The sequence below is a fragment of the Cydia strobilella genome, chromosome 5 (genome assembly GCF_947568885.1).
Source record: "Cydia strobilella chromosome 5, ilCydStro3.1, whole genome shotgun sequence".
In the NCBI taxonomy this organism is placed as follows: Eukaryota; Metazoa; Arthropoda; class Insecta; order Lepidoptera; family Tortricidae; genus Cydia; species Cydia strobilella.
This window is the reverse complement of record NC_086045.1, coordinates 18,964,860-18,983,785: the sequence shown is the minus strand read 5'-3', so window position 1 is coordinate 18,983,785 and position 18,926 is coordinate 18,964,860. Positions and strand designations below refer to the sequence as shown.

Genomic DNA, 18,926 nt, shown 5'->3' with positions numbered 1-18,926 from the left:
AGCTATTGAGAAAAAATAAAATGGTAAAAATTGCGAATGGCAAAAATCGCGATCTGGAAAAAACGATTTCCGGAAGAGGGAGTACACGCTCCCTTCTAAGCGATCGTTTCGCCAGCGCTCTGTAGACCGCTGGAATAACTCCCCTGAGTTATTTAGAAGCCCCCTGATTTAATAGATGTGTTTCGCCATTCCACATGAATTTACTTTGATGGTAAACAGGCTATCATAATGCGGGAATTTGCTGATTTTATAGATCCGGAACAGTAACTATTGATTCCATAAAAATAATAAGCATATAAGTAATAAACATGATATACAACATAGCCAGTAATGAATAGGGAACATTACGCGAAACTGCGCAGAGGGCGCCACTGCCACAATCTGAGGTTCTATCGCGCAACAAGAAAATCGGAATTTCGTCATCTAAAATCTCTGTCACTTGCATATTCGAGCGACAAGGAGGCAGATAGCGAAATTTCGGATTCGCGTTTCCCGGTAGGTCCTCTGTAAACACATATCACAACATCATGTCACAATATTTTAATATCTCTGAAAACTTGTCAAAAAACATGTATAAGTTACTCTATGGTTTACTAAACGGGCAGAACATTGCAGTATATCTGGAAGACCGAGCTTGGCTCGGAGGATGGTAGGGCTTGATACGCTAGAGTTCAGGAGAAAGACGCTGACGTTGATCCACTACTAATAAACTACTCAATGGTGGAGTTAGTGGTTCGGCGGTGTTAGAGCGGGTAGGACTGACGGTGCCGGGCCGGGGTGCTCGAGACGGCTCGGGACAGGCTGTAGCGCCGCGTCGCCGGCCGCCGCTTTTTTCACTGTCAAACACAGTTTTGATAAACAGTGCGAATTCTGTACTTGGTATTTTTGTCAATTCTGTGGTTGTGCGTTGTTTACCTATTAATAAATATCTACCTAAGTAACAGAACTGTTTTATATACTTATTTAGATACCTACCTACCATGTTTTTATTCATTCTACCGCTTTTATTCCAGTAGCTACGACGAATGAAGCGAGCTATATTTCCTACAATTATTATACGGAAATGAGATACCGGATTATATCGTCGACTGATGAAGACTCCAGATGAACGGGATGAAAAAACAATTAAGGAAGATACGGTTTGCGGTTTTCTTTATACTAAGATTACTATCCTACTATCTTGTGATACATATTTTATTAGTAGGTCCGTCTAAGCTAGGGAATGCATCGGTTATAAACGATTATTTTGACAAAATTTCGTAACTGATTATTGGAAACTCGAATAACCGGTTACGGTTATTTATTTACTACCTTAATTATATGAAATGATCTTCTAATGACTACAAAATCCTGCCTTTTTTGGCTGTGACGCCAGTGACTATAATTTTGTAATCGTGTACTTTAATAACGAAAATATACCAAATTTACTTCCCTTATTTATGAAATATTTTGATTGAATATTGTATCACGTCGTACAGTCGTACATATACTTAAGATCACTTGTGTGACTAATTCTGGAGGCTCTACAGACAAAATTAAAAGACGAATTGCTATTACAAGATCTGCCATGGAGAAGTTGAAGAGGATACGGCAGGACAGAAATATCACCAAGGCCACTAAGGCTCGGCTCGGCTCGGTAGGTTTGGCAGTAGCCAAAAGTAATTCGACGGAGAAGAAAGATGACATTGCCAAACTTTTTGTGACATTCAAATCTGACACATATATATATATACCTATCACTGAAAGTTCTCAATAAATATACCCGCCCGCAGCTTTTGCTGCTTCACATGACCGTATTTGTTAATAGTTATTTGTACAACAAGAGAGCAAAGTTCAATATTTCTTCGAGTGCTTATTTTGAGCCCCGTGCAAGCGAAAGATTTTACAATAGATATCTAATTTAGAATTCGAACGAACGTGCGCGCGTTCTGACAGTTTCGTCCCCCTAGTCGGGCCACCGGTTAAAAGCTCTCCCATCTAGACAGATCGGCACTGTTCTGGATCCAAGTTGCTTGAGGCTGGGGACCAGACTCCAGAATATGTGTTCCTCATACGTGCGTCTGCGGCAGCCGGCAAGGATGTGGACCAGTTGGGCCGCCATTGCCTCTCATGTTCAAGAAGCGCCGGCCGAATATTCCGCCACGGCACTATGTACGATTTGGTCCGTCGCGCGCTTGCCACCGTGTCTGTGCCTGCGGTTTTAGAACCCGTGGGCATGGCGAGGGACGACGCGACGGCAAGCGTCCCGACGGAGCCACGTTGGTGCCGTGGAAATTTGGAAGGGCCCCTGGTATGGTACGGGTCATTTTTAATTGAGCTCTAGTCAGACTACAGCCACCCAAAGGGTAGAATAATAATAAAATATTCGACTTCATAGCCCTAATTTTAGCTAGCCTGTAATCATTTTATCGCTAATAGACAAAATTGAGCATTCAATTTCACGAGTAATAGCCCTAATACTTAGTCATTGTACAAAAGGCAACAACGGTTCGAGCTATTTGAACAAAAGCCAGTCAAATGACCCATTGAACGTACGTCCAAATCTAAATCCTACTGAAATTGTATAGCTACAAAATGTCTCCAACAGACTCGTGGGTTTCTGACGGCTATTACTTACAACGCAATATCAAATTGCTTTCAATTTATTTCGCAATTGCCGTCTTTGAGTTTCGCTTTGTAGGGGCCTCTGACGTCGGTCCGAGGCAACAATAAAATGTATTCGTCTCCGGAATGTTTAATATGGGGAAAAGTTTAATAACGCGTCCGCCCGGGCAGCGGGCAGCGAGCGGTCAGCGCGCCTGCGACCCGCTTCAGCGATAAATCAAATCTACCTCTAAGAAAACGCGTTCAAAACCGCAGCGGAATAATGTTTTCAATATCTACTTAGTTATTTCTTTCGAACAATATAATATTACCTAATTAACATTATTAAATAAGGAATGTAGTTTCAGAAAGGTCGCTGGCCGCCGTTAGCAAAACTGCCCCTAAAATGTAAAATAATTTCGTGGAGAAAAGCAACAAAATAAAGAAAATCGGAGGTAGTTATCGGATATTTTCAACACCTCAAAGGGAATTCTTCAATAGTTTTCTGTGCAACAAGAGAGCAAACTTCGATATTTCTTCGAGTGCTTATTTTGAGCTACGTGCAAGCAAGCGAAAGATTCTATAATAGCGTCACGAGTGTAGCATATTCGAGCTGCTGAGGTGAAAGTATCACTTATAGTACCTACCAAATTTGGGTATTTTTATAGGAACTCGTGCATTTGCTCTCAGAAAGCACCACTTGGTCACGTGGAGCTACTGATGAAGTACATAAACTTAATAATAACTCCACAGCCGATACGGCCACGGCGACTGCAATCAACTACGTTGCTGTCGCTGGTGTGCTCGCAAGTGGCTGACGTAACCGAGTTTGTTTGTAAAAGTTCGCGAACATTGCGGGCATGTGAGCACACCTTTCATATAATTATATTGTATTGCCGCAGGTGGTCTGACTTTTATTTCGTCGCGCTTGGCATCCAGCTGCAAGCGCCGCTGGCATTCAAATTCTGTGATCTTAGTCTTTATCGCAGCCCGCCATTCTGTACGTGTGGCTGCCTGCTGCTCCTACCGCGAGGGCTCTATGCGGCACTTTTTCATGTGCCGCTTAAGCACATCTTTGTACCTGAGGAATTGGCCGCCCTGTTTCCGCTTGCCCTCCTCGAGTTCTGAATAGATTTGCTTAGCCACACGTTGGTTGTTCATCCGCGAAACGTGACCGCACCACCGAAGCTGGCGTCGCATTGAGATATACTTCGATACCACGTGGAGAAAGTAACGATGCTAATAGGGAATATTACTGCAATGTTCTGCCGCCAGAGTGCAGCACTAGTGCACATACTAAACCATAGAGTTACTTATACATACTAGGCCCGATCCAGTTATATAGGTACTAAGATTCATAGGTAGGTATTATATTGGTCAAGCAAATCTTGTCAGTAGAAAAAGAGCGGCCAATTTAAAAATGTAGGCGCGAAGGAATATCGTCCCATAGAAAATTTGAATTTCGCGCCTTTTTCTACTGACAAGATTTGCTTGACCAACTATACTTTCATTTTCATTCATAATAATAGGTAGGTAGGTATGTGCTGCCGCGCCGCGCCGAGGCGCCCGCGGCACGTCTGCGACACAATGGTTAGTTAAATGTTAACAAACGCCCTCGTCGCCTAATTGGATGTGTTGCCTGTTATCCTTACGTTCCCGTGGACTTCCCGACTCGAGTACACTCTACACTTTTCATTCTGTCGGAGTTGCCTTTGTTTTGATTTTTAAGGTTCCGTGCGGATTTTTTTGCAGACAATTCATATCAAAAACCGGCCAAGTGCGAGTCGGACTCGCGCACGAAGGGTTACGTACCATTACGCAAAAAAACGGCAAAAAAATCACGTTTGTTGTATGGGAGTCCCACTTAAACATTTATTTTATTCTGTTTTTGTATTTGTTGTTATAGCGGCAATAGAAATACATCATCTGCATGTGAAAATTTCAACTGTCTAGTTATCACGGTTCATGAGATATAGCCTGGTAACAGACGGACAGACAGACAGACAGCGGAGTCTTAGCAAAAGGGTCCCGTTTTTACCTTGGGTACCTACGGAACGGAACCCTAAGCTCGAACTTACCTTCCGCGTTTCGAAGTCTGCGTGGTTCTTATTATTTTTCATGGCGCCTATCGCAGTTACTGGCTAAAGCTGAAATCAATGTCTTCTAGAGGTGCAATACTGTGGCAATAAATACACTTAAAACGTGTTATGGTCTATAGAGCCGTAGTTTGTCAAGTGGCATGATATTTGTCAAAAATAAAATGAGTGACGTTTGGATTGTTTTGTAATTTCCTCAAGGGCCCTCCACACTCGTGCGCGAATCAGCGAAATCGACTCCACACTCGCGTTCGCGGCTTCGCGCCGCGAAGTCTGGAGCGGGCTTCAGAACAAGGACCAAACAAGGACTAAAGCAGTAATTTCCTCAAGATTGTTATGTTGGCATTAAACGGAAGCTGTTCGGCTCATATCATACCCAATGCATATATTATACTACTCTTAGCCCAATGTTGGCCCTATGAGGGTGGCATTTGTTTAAAACTTAAAACCCTCTATAAATAAATAAAGATTAAAAAAAAAAATGTTGGCCCAATGCCTATTCAAATTAATCCATACTCCATACTAATATATTATAAATGCGAAAGTCTGTATTTGGTCTTAATTTGGTTTGTATCGTCATGCTTAAACCGCTGAACCGATTTAGTTGAAATTTGGCATAGAGATAGTCCCGGGGAAGGACATAGGATAGTTTTTATGTCGGAAATCATCCCTAAAGAGCTTATTACACTATCCTAACTAATTAGGGACTAACAAGAGGGACGCCGCTATACGTGAGAAACGATAGGATGTATCTCTTATCGCGTCTCACGTATAGCGGCGTCCCTCTTGTTAGTCACTAAATTAGGATACCTAGTGTAATAAGCTTTTAAGGAGAGTGAAAAAGGGGGGGATTTAGAGATTTGAAGAATTGCCTGAGAATTTTATTGATGTCAAGCAATTAAGCTTATGCTCAAATTGAATGATTGCTATTACACTTTATTCAGGCGCTAAACTTACTCTACCTGCTGTTACTGATTCCACGCAGACGAAGTTGCGGGCACAAGGTAGTTACGAGTAAAACAAAAAAAAACATGAAGGTATATAATGCAATCACAGCCATCATCAATCATCCATTCATCATACATATAAACATAGAAATTGTTGGATATAGTATAGGTACATACTTAAGTATACATAGATACTGTTTTATTTACAAAATTTATCACTGGGGAAACAATTTAAATGGCAAGTACATTTAAGTATTACTTCCGAAAATAATTGAGTAAGCCTTTTGGATATCAGTTACGTAATTATTTATTTTCAGTGACATAGGTACTTATTAATTATTATTTTTAGTGACAAAAAGTCTGTTTATCTAATTATTTTATCAATCATTGATCATCAACTATGTAGAGGCTTTGATTTTCACAAAAGTGTTTCTTCCGGCCTTGTTATGGAAGCTGTCCACACCATCCCGCCAACACCGTCTGGGCCTGCCTCCTCTACGCTCCTCTACCGGATCCACTTGGTGGCTAAGCTAAGTATATCCGTATACAGGTAGACGTAACAGGCCCAGTCCCATTTGAGCCAAGCTGTTTTTTCGCCTACCTCAGGATGTCAGGAATGCGGCAGAGGTAGGTATATCTCTACAATAATTTAATCTGTATTATCGCAGCAACTGTCAACCTCCGCTAGAAGCTCGCTTAGCGCTAATTAAAAAGAGGCATTAATTCAAGTAGCCCATTACGAAGAAAGCAATTTCATTTCCTTAATGAATTACGGCTAAAGCAAAGAAATTGCGTGTTATTTTAAGGGTGATGTTGAAGTTTAAGCGGGAAATTATGCATGAGGCAATTTAACAGTGTATTTTTATTTAAATCTGATCATCGCTGCGTTATTGATGCAGCATATTGTCCTTTATGCCAATTTCCACCTTTTTGAACTTTTTCCAAAAAACGAAACGACAGAAAATTCTATCTAATTACTGAACCTGCTTACAAAATTTTACGAGAATTGGTTGAGAACTGCAGAGGAGAACATCCGGACATACGAAAGCATTTTTGCCCGAACTGAAACGGAGACCTTCGCTAACGCTTGGCAATAATAATTACCTGTTTTAGGGTTCCGTACCCAAAGGGTAAAATACGGGACCGAATTACTAAGACTCCGCTGTCCGTTTGCCCGACTGTCTGTCCGTTTGTTTGTCACCAGGCTGTATCTCATGAACCGTGATAGCTAGACAGATGAAATTTTCACAGATGATGTATTTCTCGGTGGGCGAGTCCGACTCGTACTTGGCCGGTTTTTTTAAACGGTTACAACGCCTCCTGCGTTAATCTTTGAATATAATAAAATACATATAATTTAAAATATACTCTCACCTTACCAGTAGAAAATGGCGCGAAAGACAACCCTTTGCCGCCTTTTTCTATTAACGGAAATGGCTTGTCAAACTATAGTAGGGCTTAAATGCTTAAGGCTTAAATGTTTGAATGCTTTTGCCAAAAGATTGCTGCATAAAATACGGACGCATCACCTATACCTACTTGCTTTTAGGAACGCACCCTTATGTCAAATTTGTTAAAGTCAACTGTCACTGTCATCTAGAAATACTTGATGAGAATCGGCAAAGCGAAGCGAAAACTGCAACATTTTGTTGCGAATAGTTACGCTGAGCTTTTTCAAGGAAAGAATGATAATCGTTTAATATATTCAGGTAATGTGATATTTCTAATTAACCGTAAAAATAATTATTTTACTGGTGTGGTTATAATAAATTTTCATTTATAGCAGAATGCCTACATTCCGGCCCGCGGGACTCTCCGACTCTGATTCGGATAGCGATGATTATGGTTACGAAAAACCGGTGAGTGTTAGTTGCTTAGTTCAATATAAATTGTCCTCAAACACTGTCTAGTCATCTCTAGTCTAGTGACCTCTTAATGTCACAAAATATAATTAAATAGGAATTAGGCAATACTATTTTAGTATAGCTGAGTAACTATTGGTGGCAAACACATGTTTTACACACTTTTTCTAGCTTTACTGCTTGTATGTGTGTGCTTCAAATCTTGTCACTCAAATATAAACCAGTTTCTGGTATCTGATTCAGTGGATATTTGGAGTACTTCTTTAATTCCAATGATAATGTATGAATGTAATAGTATGCTGACATGGAGCTGATCTGATGATGCAATCAGAAGGTAGCAAACGGAACACCTTGATGGAAAAACAAACACATTCATTTAGGCTCATTGGAAAGGTCTTGATAGACATACAATAGGGTATTTGACTATTTAAAATAAATTATTTTACACCATGCAAGAAATAAAGCATTAGAAGATTAGTAGAGAAACGTAGACAGTAGTTATTTTTAGACACAATTTCTATTTGAAAACCCCGTATGAAACTATAAAGAATAGGTAATTTGATTGTGATGTCACATGCTAGTGTTTCATATAAATTCCATAGAAGCAAAATCGTTTTGACAGTTCAAATACTGCAAGCAACTGATTTGACTAGTAGTCAAATACCTTATTAAGAAGAAGTATAGTCAGCAATAAAAGTGTCACAATAAAAAAAATACTAACTTGTTTTAGGCTAGAAGATATAATCCAATACAACAGCAAAATGATAGGAGAAGGACTGAAAATATCTTACAAGATGCTATTATCAATGGTAATCTGGATGAAGTCAAAACAATCATCTCTAATGGTAAGACGGGCAGAATGCTGAATGTTTTACAACCTTTTTTGAATTATGAGCATACACTGGATTTTTGGGTGAGGAAACGATTTTGTGTGCTTATAACTTTGTTTATTGTTAAATAGTTACCAAACTATCAATAAAAAATAGGTAGTAAGCTCCAAACGGGCTTAGAAATGTTCAAATAGTTTCTTTTTTTACAGTTTTTACCTATTTTTTGGCTAGTGTAAAACATTCCCGCACCCGAAAATCCGGGGTATGATTACAAGCGATTTTTTATTTTATAAAGAGCATTTAAACAACCTCTGCCTGTTCAAGTTGTTTCTACTTCAACTTTTTCATAGATTGCAACATATTACATAATATTGCCTAATATAACTTGAAAAAAACTAATATTTTGTAATTTGCTTCTGTTTTTTGAATCCTTGTACTGAATTCTCATCTTCTAAAGCAGTGTTTTTTTATAATAAGTATTAGTATTATATTTCCTTAATATATTAAGTATTCTGACATTTCTGACAGAATACTTAGTAGAAAGTTGATTATTGAAGTTACTTAATCTAATTTTAACAATAAAAGTTTTGAATGATTCACGGTTATGGGTTACGGTCACAATACAAAAGGTAATCACGGTCTATATCCCGATCAATATAAGTCTAATTTTAACAACATTAACAATTTTTGCTATAAGTTTAACTCATAATGTTTCAGAGTTGAAAAACAATGCAAATGCCAAACTAGACAGTGGTTGGACTCCACTGATGCATGCCTGCTTCCACGCCCAGGACAAAATTGTTGAATACCTGTTGCAAGAAGGGGCTGACCCCAACCTACACTCTGGTAACTATGATTTGCATGTTTGTAAATTTCTTTTGCCTAGACTTATCCTATTTTTATGTGAAGCAAATGAGTGTAGGAACAATTGCAACACAACACAAAAGCCAGAAATCAAAGCCAATAATTTGAAAAATGTCTGTCTGCATCTGTCTATCAAAGCCTATTTGCTCCGAAACTACTGGACCAATGAGGTTGTTACAAATATTCTGAGACCCAAAGCCAGACAAAATTTGGGGGGTAAATAAATATAAAATTAAAAAATAAGTTTTGCAAACTATATCATGTTATATCTTACTCGTATATCAAATGAAAGGTCTCATTGTGAGAATCTCAAATACAGGATGATTTTGTTATCTCTGACCAAACTCTGAGGGGTGGTATATGTAGGTCATAAGTACTGAACAACTTACTATGGGGCCAACCCCGAAATCGCAAAAAAAATCGCCTGTCTCATACATTTCACATAAATAAATAAATAAAATAAAGTAAGCGTTTATTGCTGCTCTACATTGATAAAAATATTAGGTATTACTTTTCCGACGATTGGGTTTTGTAACAACAGCTTGTCTTTCGACAAAGGCCTCTAAAGATTGCCATTTCTTCCTATCTCTTGCAAGTGTAATCCATCATGGGCCGGCCACTTTTTTGAGGTTATTTTCTCAGCGTTTCCATTGGCCACCCTGGTTCCTTGCACAGCCACGATTGGGTACCATTCCGTTATCTTCCTGGTCCATTCATCAGTTTTTTCTCTTATCATATGTCCTGCCCACTTCCATTTTTGTGTTTTACATACTTTATTCGCATCTCTGAATTTGGTTATACCTTTAATTTTATCTTTTCTTTTTACTCCAATTACACACTCTCTATTCCATTTCACATTATAATGTGAAATCAAAATTAATTATAATGTTATAACATTCAAACATCCAACCACTATAACTAGTTTAGTTTAAGTTAAGTTGGGGTAAGACGAACATAGTTTATTTTGCTCGGGGCAAGACAAACAGTATGAGGATTCCATACAAATGTTTGTCTTGCCCCGGTGATAGTCTTATCCCACCTTACCTTAGTTTATTTATTTCATAATGATAAATTACAGTATAAATTATTCTTACGCTAATCTATATGAATTTATATTATGATCGTCAATAATTTGGCATGCAAACATATAGGTAATTATAAAATGTCAACAATGATATTCAAAAAACAATACAAATTATGAAAACTAACAATTGATAAGTTAAAAAGGTATTTGAAAATTACCGTCAAATTAAAAACTTACTAAATAATGGAATACAATACATGTCAAACAAGAAATACTTGTAGGTATCTCATAATGATCGTCATACAAAAACTAAGAGCGGTAATATATAATAATTAATAATAGTTCAGAACGAATGTCAAATAAAATGAATTTTACCTAAACTATAATGTCAAACAGTTATTTTAATTTTAATTCCATGTATTCGTCCACTGAATATAATGAAATAATTCGTCGACTGAAATAATAATATATGTATTATAAATTTTACAGATTCTGTTACTCCGGTGATGGTGGCATGTTCAAACTCCAGTGCCAGCAATGAGGCAATCCTCAACATATTTAGTAGTCTAGTGGAGAAAGGTTGCCTTTTGAATATTGGCGACAAGTACGGTCAGACCCCACTCATGAGGGCGATCAGCAGCGGCCGGCTTGAGGTGGTACAGAAATTGATAGATTTCCAAGTTAATATAGAGATGCGAGATCAACAGGGTTGGACCGTAAGTATATAATACGGACATTACAAATCTTGAAATAAGTAGTCATGACATAATATATACACGGTGGCTAAAAAATAAGTGCATTCCTGTTGCCAGGGAGGTTTTGGGATTATACTGAGCAACTTTTACTATGGGGCCAACCCCGAACACGGGAAAGAAAATTTGGCTGTTTCATACATTTTGGCTGGTCCATCTTCTATGGGAGGGTACGTTTTTTCACGATTTCGTGGTTAGTCCCATAGTAAAAGTTGCTCAGTATAATCCCAAAACCTCCCTGGCAACGGGAATGCACTTATTTTTTAGCCACCCTGTATATACATAATGTTTGAGAGCGTTGCTAACTGGCGCGGACGCGTGCGACGGATTTTACCTACAATCGCACCCGCGTGCGTGCACCCGCGGCACCTAGCGGACGCCCTCAAACACTCAAAAATAATATCATGTAAGCCCTACCATAGGTGTTTTTTAGTTTGCTAAGAAATTACTCCTAAAGGACATGACAATTTAGTTAATACTTCTTCTTACCTATGCATACATGACCGAGGTTTATACAAGTACATTTATCTAGGATAAAATGAAAAGAGAAGTTTTTAACTAAAGTTTTTCATTTTCCATGCATGTATGTAGCCGTAGTTCAAGCCATTCTTGTTTACAGGCACTTTTCTGGGCAGTTCATCACAACCAACCAGAAATCCTAGAATTGCTTATAGCCCATGGTGCGAGACTGAGAGAGGTAGACAAAAATAGCCGCACCCCCTTAGACATAGCACATTCACACGACCACCAACAAATTATAGATGTTCTAAACCCACACTTCAAGACTGATGACAGTACTGACGCTGATGTTAATGTTGTGAATGATATTAGTTCTTGGCATGATTTCTATCCTGGTATAGAGAAAGGTTTCAAGTAAGTTTATGCATGCCAGCTCTTTGTATTTCGAAATTAAACTATCGTGAGACATATTTCAAAATATTTAGATCAGTATGGTTTCACTCACTATTATTTTTAGTCGCTTTTTTTAGCCGCGCCCCCCGCCCCCGCCCCATCAGCGCGCGCGTAACGAGCGACGAGGCGGGCGGCGCGGGCAGTGCACGACGTACAAACGCCGCGGACACTCGTGCCTGAGGAAGGATTCCCAAAGAATCCGAAACATGTCGCCAACAGCGACTAAAAATAATAGTGAGTGAAACCGTACTGATCTAAATTTCTTTGTTTTTATTCATTGTATTCCAATATTTGGATTTTTGCGAGTTCTTATAATTTCTCAGGTTTCTCCTCTATAAATTACAATTGTAAACTTTTCGTCTTAATGTTGGATTCGTATAGTCGACAAAACGATTTCCCGTCATCCAAGAAAGGGTTTAAGGGTTCCGTACCCAAAGGGTAAAAACGGGACCTAAGAATCCACTGTCCGTCTGTTTGTCTGTCTGTCACCAGGCTGTATCTCATGAACCGTGATAGCTAGACAGTTGAAATTTTCACAGATGATGTATTTCTGTTGCCTCTATAACAACAAATACTAAAAAGCACGGAACCCTCGGTGGGCGTGTCCGACTCGCACTTGTCCGGTTTTTTTACTGACAATATTGGTTTGCCAGACTTTTTAGAAGAGATATTTAGTAGAATGCCTTCCAAATTACTCGTAGCTGATTTAATCGTAGTTTTTGACCTATTTATATCTATATTTTCTTTGTATAACATTAGGCATAATGTGTCACTAAACTGAATTTATGTAGCGCTTCAAGGTTATAGTAGCCTTCTTTAAAAATAAAACTGCCTGAATTCCACAGGGTTATAGTTAATCTCAATCATTACTTGAATACCATGCAATTAAAGATAGGTACCTAATACATACTTTTTTTGTTAATTTAATTTAGTAGTTAAGTTTTGTTCTGACTGCAATGTACCTACTTATACTTTACACTAAAATTGTGTGTTTTGCAGCATCCAAATAAACGTTTTATCTATCTATCATCTATCACATAGGCGGATTCAGCCTACCAAAATAATGGGCCTAGACTTTGACGATTTAGCCACCAGCGTTTTTTTTAAGTCTACCCCCTCCCTCCGTCCGTCCCTTGGTTGGCGGGGCAGAATAATAACAAGAAATAGTTGACCCGCCCATGTATTTTGCATCTTACATCATGGACGAATAAAACAAGAAGATTGTCACTGTGACTCAATAGAGCGCCGGGCTCATAGACACTTTGGCGATGACCCATCTGTCAAGTCAAGGATACAGAGCCTTGAGCATCGCCGTCGAGTCGCTTGCCTATCGGATACATTTCGGGGAGTGCGCACAGGAACTACACGACCTGATCCCACCTTCCCCTTTCCATCATCGGACATCCAGGCGCGGGGAGCGAATGCACCCTTTCGTGGTCCACATTCCATTCGTTCGGACGAAACGTTTTGCCTCCTCCTTTTTGGTACGGACGGCTAAGGAATGGAATGCGCTCCCGCCATCTGTATTCCCTGATCAATATGACCTCGGTCTCTTTAAAACAAGAGTGAATAGGCTGTGGCAAAAAAAAAAAAAGACTATGTCTATACAAAATCGCATTCCTCCAATATTCAGATGGCGTCACTAAGGCTCCATCCATTAATAAGTTCCAGTCGTTTTGTTCGGCGTTTAGACCTCTGCTTTCGGTTTCTCCTGCGCCATCTACTGGACGGACGTAGAGTTATTTAGAAACAGGTCTCAATACCATACATTTTGTACGGCGCTTAGACATCTTGTTAAAATAATTCAAATTCCGTTTGAGCGCTGCATATTGTTTGTTTTAATCGTCCATAGTTATGTTTATTCCTTTGTTTCAGGCCAAATTACGCCAGCGAGATCCGTCATCTCCTCTTCGGCATGAGCTGCGAAAGGCTCGGACCACTAATACACCAAAGCGGAATAGATCTTAGAACTTTCCTACTACTAGAAGTAGATGATATGGTAAAACTAGGAATAAACATGCCCTTCGAGAGACACAGGTTGGAGGTTGGCCTTCGGAATTTTCATACTAAAGGCTGGAATCTTAATTCTGTGGCAGGATTGTATGCGCAGAAACATAAGAATTATAGGTGAGTAATTTCGCTTACATGTACTTACTATTTGATATCTTTTACTTCTGTAACACAGTGTGGTTCAAACTCGATGGGTAGGGTGATAGGTGTCATCTCCATATCCATACTAATATTATAAATGCGAAAGTGTGTCTGTCTGTCTGTTACCTCTTCACGCTTTAACCGCTGAACCGATTTAGTTGAAATTTGGTATATAGATAGTTTGAGTCCCGGGGAAAGACATAGGGTAGTTTTTATTACAAAAATCATCCTTTAAGGGGTGAAAAGGGGGTGGAAGTTTGTATGGGAAATCGATAAAAAGCAGATTGGGTAAAAAAATTGCTAATACCCAAATTATTAACTCCACACAAACGAAGTCGCGGGCAACAGCTAGTAATTTATAAACTAAAAACGCCAAATGAAATCTAACAATGACATCTGTCAGCGTACCCATCGAGTTTGAAAAATAATATAGTTGGGACGACGAGTGAACGTTTAACAAATAACTGTTTAAGGCCCCGTGGGTTCAGGTCAGGTTCTTCTCTCACTCTTAATGACCCTAAACATACGCGAGACGGCTGTGCGTGCCCGGTATCGCGGATATCATATTATTGAATTGTTATTTATAGTAAGTTTTGACATAAAAAAGTAATCTATCAGTTCGATCAAAAATAAAATGACGCATTTTTAGAAGCAATTTGCATATTTTTAGCTTTTGTGCAAAAATAGTTACAAATGTTTAAGTTGCGTTTTATACATATGTTCGTGATTTTTTTGAGCGATAGTTGAGAAATCTGGTTTCGAATCGATGAACTTACTAGAGAAAGGCCTCAAAATTGCCATGTATATTTTCTGAACGCCTTTTCAAAAAACTCTGCTGGCCGAACCTACTGCACCTTAAATGGCAATAATATGACGTTATCTCAATTACAATCAATAACTCTTTAAAAGTAGGTATGCTACTAAAGACGTATTGAAAGGACTATGCGTCAAAATGGCCCAAAAACCAACAGTTGAGGTGACAATTAGGTCATCAGATAGGTATTTCTATGAACTTCATTTCGTTTTGGCACCAAGCGGAATTCCATTGCATTCCCCCTCGCCCTCCTCGAGGTCGTCCCCCTTATTACCTAGGCAATATAGTCCACCGCCGGGCGAGCGAGGCAAACCATTCGCCGCGCTCGCCCGGCGGTGCGCGAACATCTACCCTGCAGCAATTAATTTACTTACTTGGACTCTATTGCCTAGGTAATAAGAGCGACGACATTTTGACTAAAATACGAATATCTCAGTTCTGCAATGGAATTCCGCTTGGTGCCCATAGAACGAAATGAAGTACACAGAAATACCTATCTAATTAAATTAAATTAAATTAAATTAAAATTCATTTAATTCGAGTATCTGATGTGACTCATAAGTACATTATACAAACATTAAACAAAAACACAAGCATTAAACAAAACACAAACATTAAACAAACAAACTACAAAAATTACATAAAGGTAGGTAACTGTGGTAAACACATTGACACCCTTCATCTATTTCTCAATGTGTTTACCACAGTGCCGCCGGGCGTATGAAGTCCGCAGCAAAATGTGATATACGGACAAAACTTGTCCGCAATCATTTCTAGGACGCTGTTGGAGCTGGCGCGGACGCGTCGCACCAGGGACGCGGCTCGCAGGCGCATAGTAGCTTTAAAACACGCCACATGCGCCTCCGCAAACATCCCTGACGCGCTGCAATATCGCGGCAGCCCCATCAGCGCCCTAAACGCGTTATTATATTGTACTTGTAGGGCCTTATACGACTTCAAGGTGAACTTTCGCCACAGACTGCAGGTGTAAAATGTCGTGCAAAAAGCTCTGAACAATGTCACTTTACTTTCCTTTGAGCACCGAGCAAATCTGCGTGCAATCATATTAGCTCTGATCGATAAGGCCCTACGTTCCCGTTCTATATCAGCATCGTCCTTGAGGTCGGCAGTAACTAAATGACCTAGATACTTGTACTGGTATACCCTTTGCAGGGCAACCGTGTTTAGTTTGATAGTAGGTATTACAGATGGTATTTTAGACTCGACCCCAAACACCATGTACTGACTTTTATTCACATTATACATGAGTCCGTGCGTGTGTGCATAATCCTCACATACTTTAAGCAACCTTCTGATGCCACAGACTGACGCACTCAACAGCACCATGTCGTCGGCATAGCTCAAGTTGTTCATACTAACCCCGTCTATGTGACAGCCCGCATGCATGCTGCTGAGCGCGACAATAAGCTCATTTATATATAGGTTGAAAAGACCTAACTGACCTAACTGACCTAACTGACTAATGACCTAACTCATTTCTGTTGGTTTTTGGACCAGGCTCCATACAAAGTTGCCCATGGTCCTTTATGTTTTTTCTTTCAGTGTATTAGACTGTTTAACAACGCTAGGCACTCACCTGCAACAGATATACATCTTAGAAACCACAGTGCAATACGCTTTACGGGAGTACAAGAAAGTCCAAGATCAAATAAAGTTCGAGCCACCTGACTCGCCCATACTTACCAAATTCAAGAACACGGCAACGAAGTTGCTTGCAAACATTAACAATATTAGGGGCGAAATGAAGATTATGAAGAGTATTCTTGTAAAGGTGAGGTATTGTTTTACTTTTAATGGGCGCTTTAAATCCTTAATGGGCTGATATTCTCTCAGGTCTCAGTTCCCTCTAGTTTCTTAGAAAGATATAAAAGCAGTAACAGACAGGCGTACCGGACTGCGACCTTGATCTGGTCCGTGTCATGGTATGTTCGATCGTATGGAAGGTACGTCGTACGTCCGTTAAGGACGCTGCTATAAGTGAGAGCGAGAAAGAGATATGCTGACCGGACCAAGGTCGTGGTCCGGTACGCTCGTTCTTATATTTTTCCAACAGACGGGCGTCTGTTACAGCTTTTAACTCAACTCAAAAATAACTTGGAGGAGCATGGCTTTGAATATTGCAGACACGCGACTTTGTATATGTTACCGGAAATGCAATTAGTAGTTTCAAAGATTTTATAATACACACATATCCTGGGAAATGTATGAAATTCCGCTATTGTACTAGGAAATGTATAAAACGAATGCTTTATAAATAAATAAAATTAATAAAACACGTTAATAAACTGCAGAATTGTTGCCAGAAGAGTAGGTTAGGTTAGAATTTTAGTACATTGTAAACTCGTTTACAGACCAGGTGTGTGCAGACCTCGGTCTATAGTGAATTAGACTCGAGGTTACAATATTCTTACCCCCGGAGTTACACACAATGTTTTTCGTCACACTTGCGAAGAAAAAACTAAATTTTAAGCGAAATAATTAATAAATACGGTGACATTTCAAACATTCGTCCGCCATATTGTCATTTCTTGACAGGTTAGGCATCGAAGGCACAGACATTCGGCATTCAGCCACGATTGTAAGTTGTGCAAAAATATTTTAAACGGCTATAAAACTAATCAAATTAAATGTTTTTAAACATAGACAAAAATATTAAATTATAAACATCAGCATTTTAAAAGTAAAACTCCCTTATATTACCTTTATTTTAAACAAAGTATTTTACTTCGTTCGTATGAATTAATGACATAAAAAAAAGCTTTTTTCATTATTCAGAACTCTCGCGGGAACTATATAGGCCTTTACCCTTCAGTACACCTCATACACCTGCATGAAAGAAAATCTTCTTCGAGCAAGTGTGATGAACAATACATTTCCGATGATAGATTTCCTAGGAAATATGTCTAATATAATTTATTTCACACATTTCCGGGCGATTTTAGGAATTATATACATGTCCTAGAAATTATATACAATGACGGACTAGGTACCTAGGTAGAATAGAATAGAATATATTTTATTTGTAGTAATTACATACGTACGTACATTTCCGTTAACATACGAGTATTACACTGTCTGTGTTCTAGCTTTATTCGTTTATCTATTATTAATAATTATTATTGATAATTACTTACTTATTTATAGTTGGTCAAACCAATTTGTCAGTCAGTAACAACCAGGAAAATTATACTCATCCCTTTCTTATGGGTGCTAGTACTAGTGTAAGACAAAGATAGTATGATTCTCTCTGTCTATGTTCGAAATGAGACAGTCCTTTGACAAACTATAGTTGACGTGATGAGTGTGATGACCCAAAATTAGTCTTGGCCTCCAACAGAAGAGCGCGCCATTTTACCCGGTCCTGCCGGGCTAGCACATGATTGGCGCTACAGTATCTCGCCGCGAGATAGACTACCCGTCCTCCTTTAATTCATACAGTTAGTAAGAGACGGGTAGTCTATCTCGCGGCGAGATACTGTCGCTTCAATCATGTGCTCGGCCTACAGAGCGGATTCACGCCAGCTTTCACTGACGCCGTGCACACAGTTCTTTCCTACACTATCCGCCCACCGATAAGATGACCTATTGATAATTAACCTTTCGAACCCCATTTCATTGTTGCAGGTAACCAAGAAGAACCCGAAACCCGCGGACCTCATCAAAGAGAGATCGTTACAAGACGCAGTGTTGTGTTACAGTACACGGGCCGTTGTTATTTGTTCCCTCGGCTTGGCCATCAGGTACATGCTTCCTAATTTTGTTAAAAAATAAAATAAAAGTTAATAGGCATGGTTATTTGATTAATTCCAATTAAACACATAAGTTGTGCCCAGTTAGCAGAAGAAGCTAAGCGAGCGAGGTGGTCAAAATGATTTTAAGATAATTTTATTGTTCAGGTGTAAGTATGTGTAGATCAGTATGAATGAGTCTCTGTCTACTAGACGTTATATAATAGTTCTTACGAACAGATACTTATTTATCTCTCAAAGAAAACGCAAATACCTACCGTTTTGATACCTACAAAATACAATGGAGTTACCTTCAACGCGCCGCTCCCCGCACCGCGCGCG

General features: G+C 39.2%; 1 protein-coding gene across 2 annotated transcripts; it reads left to right on the top strand.

Annotated features, from left to right (window-relative positions):
* The first annotated feature begins 7,213 nt into the window (after positions 1-7,213).
* LOC134741483 (ankyrin repeat, SAM and basic leucine zipper domain-containing protein 1) lies at positions 7,214-18,640 on the top strand. 2 transcript variants are annotated; one of them, XM_063674269.1, is made up of 9 exons: positions 7,214-7,335; positions 7,413-7,485; positions 8,219-8,333; positions 9,036-9,164; positions 10,696-10,922; positions 11,578-11,831; positions 13,746-13,997; positions 16,399-16,627; positions 18,481-18,640. In XM_063674269.1, exons 2-9 carry the CDS (start codon positions 7,414-7,416, stop codon positions 18,625-18,627), a joined length of 1,425 nt encoding a protein of 474 aa, XP_063530339.1. In that variant the 5' UTR covers positions 7,214-7,335; position 7,413; the 3' UTR covers positions 18,628-18,640. The 2 variants fall into 2 exon arrangements, with proteins under 2 accessions (XP_063530339.1, XP_063530340.1); XM_063674270.1 differs by having other exon boundaries at positions 7,273-7,335; positions 7,410-7,485.
* Positions 18,641-18,926: the final 286 nt, after the last annotated feature.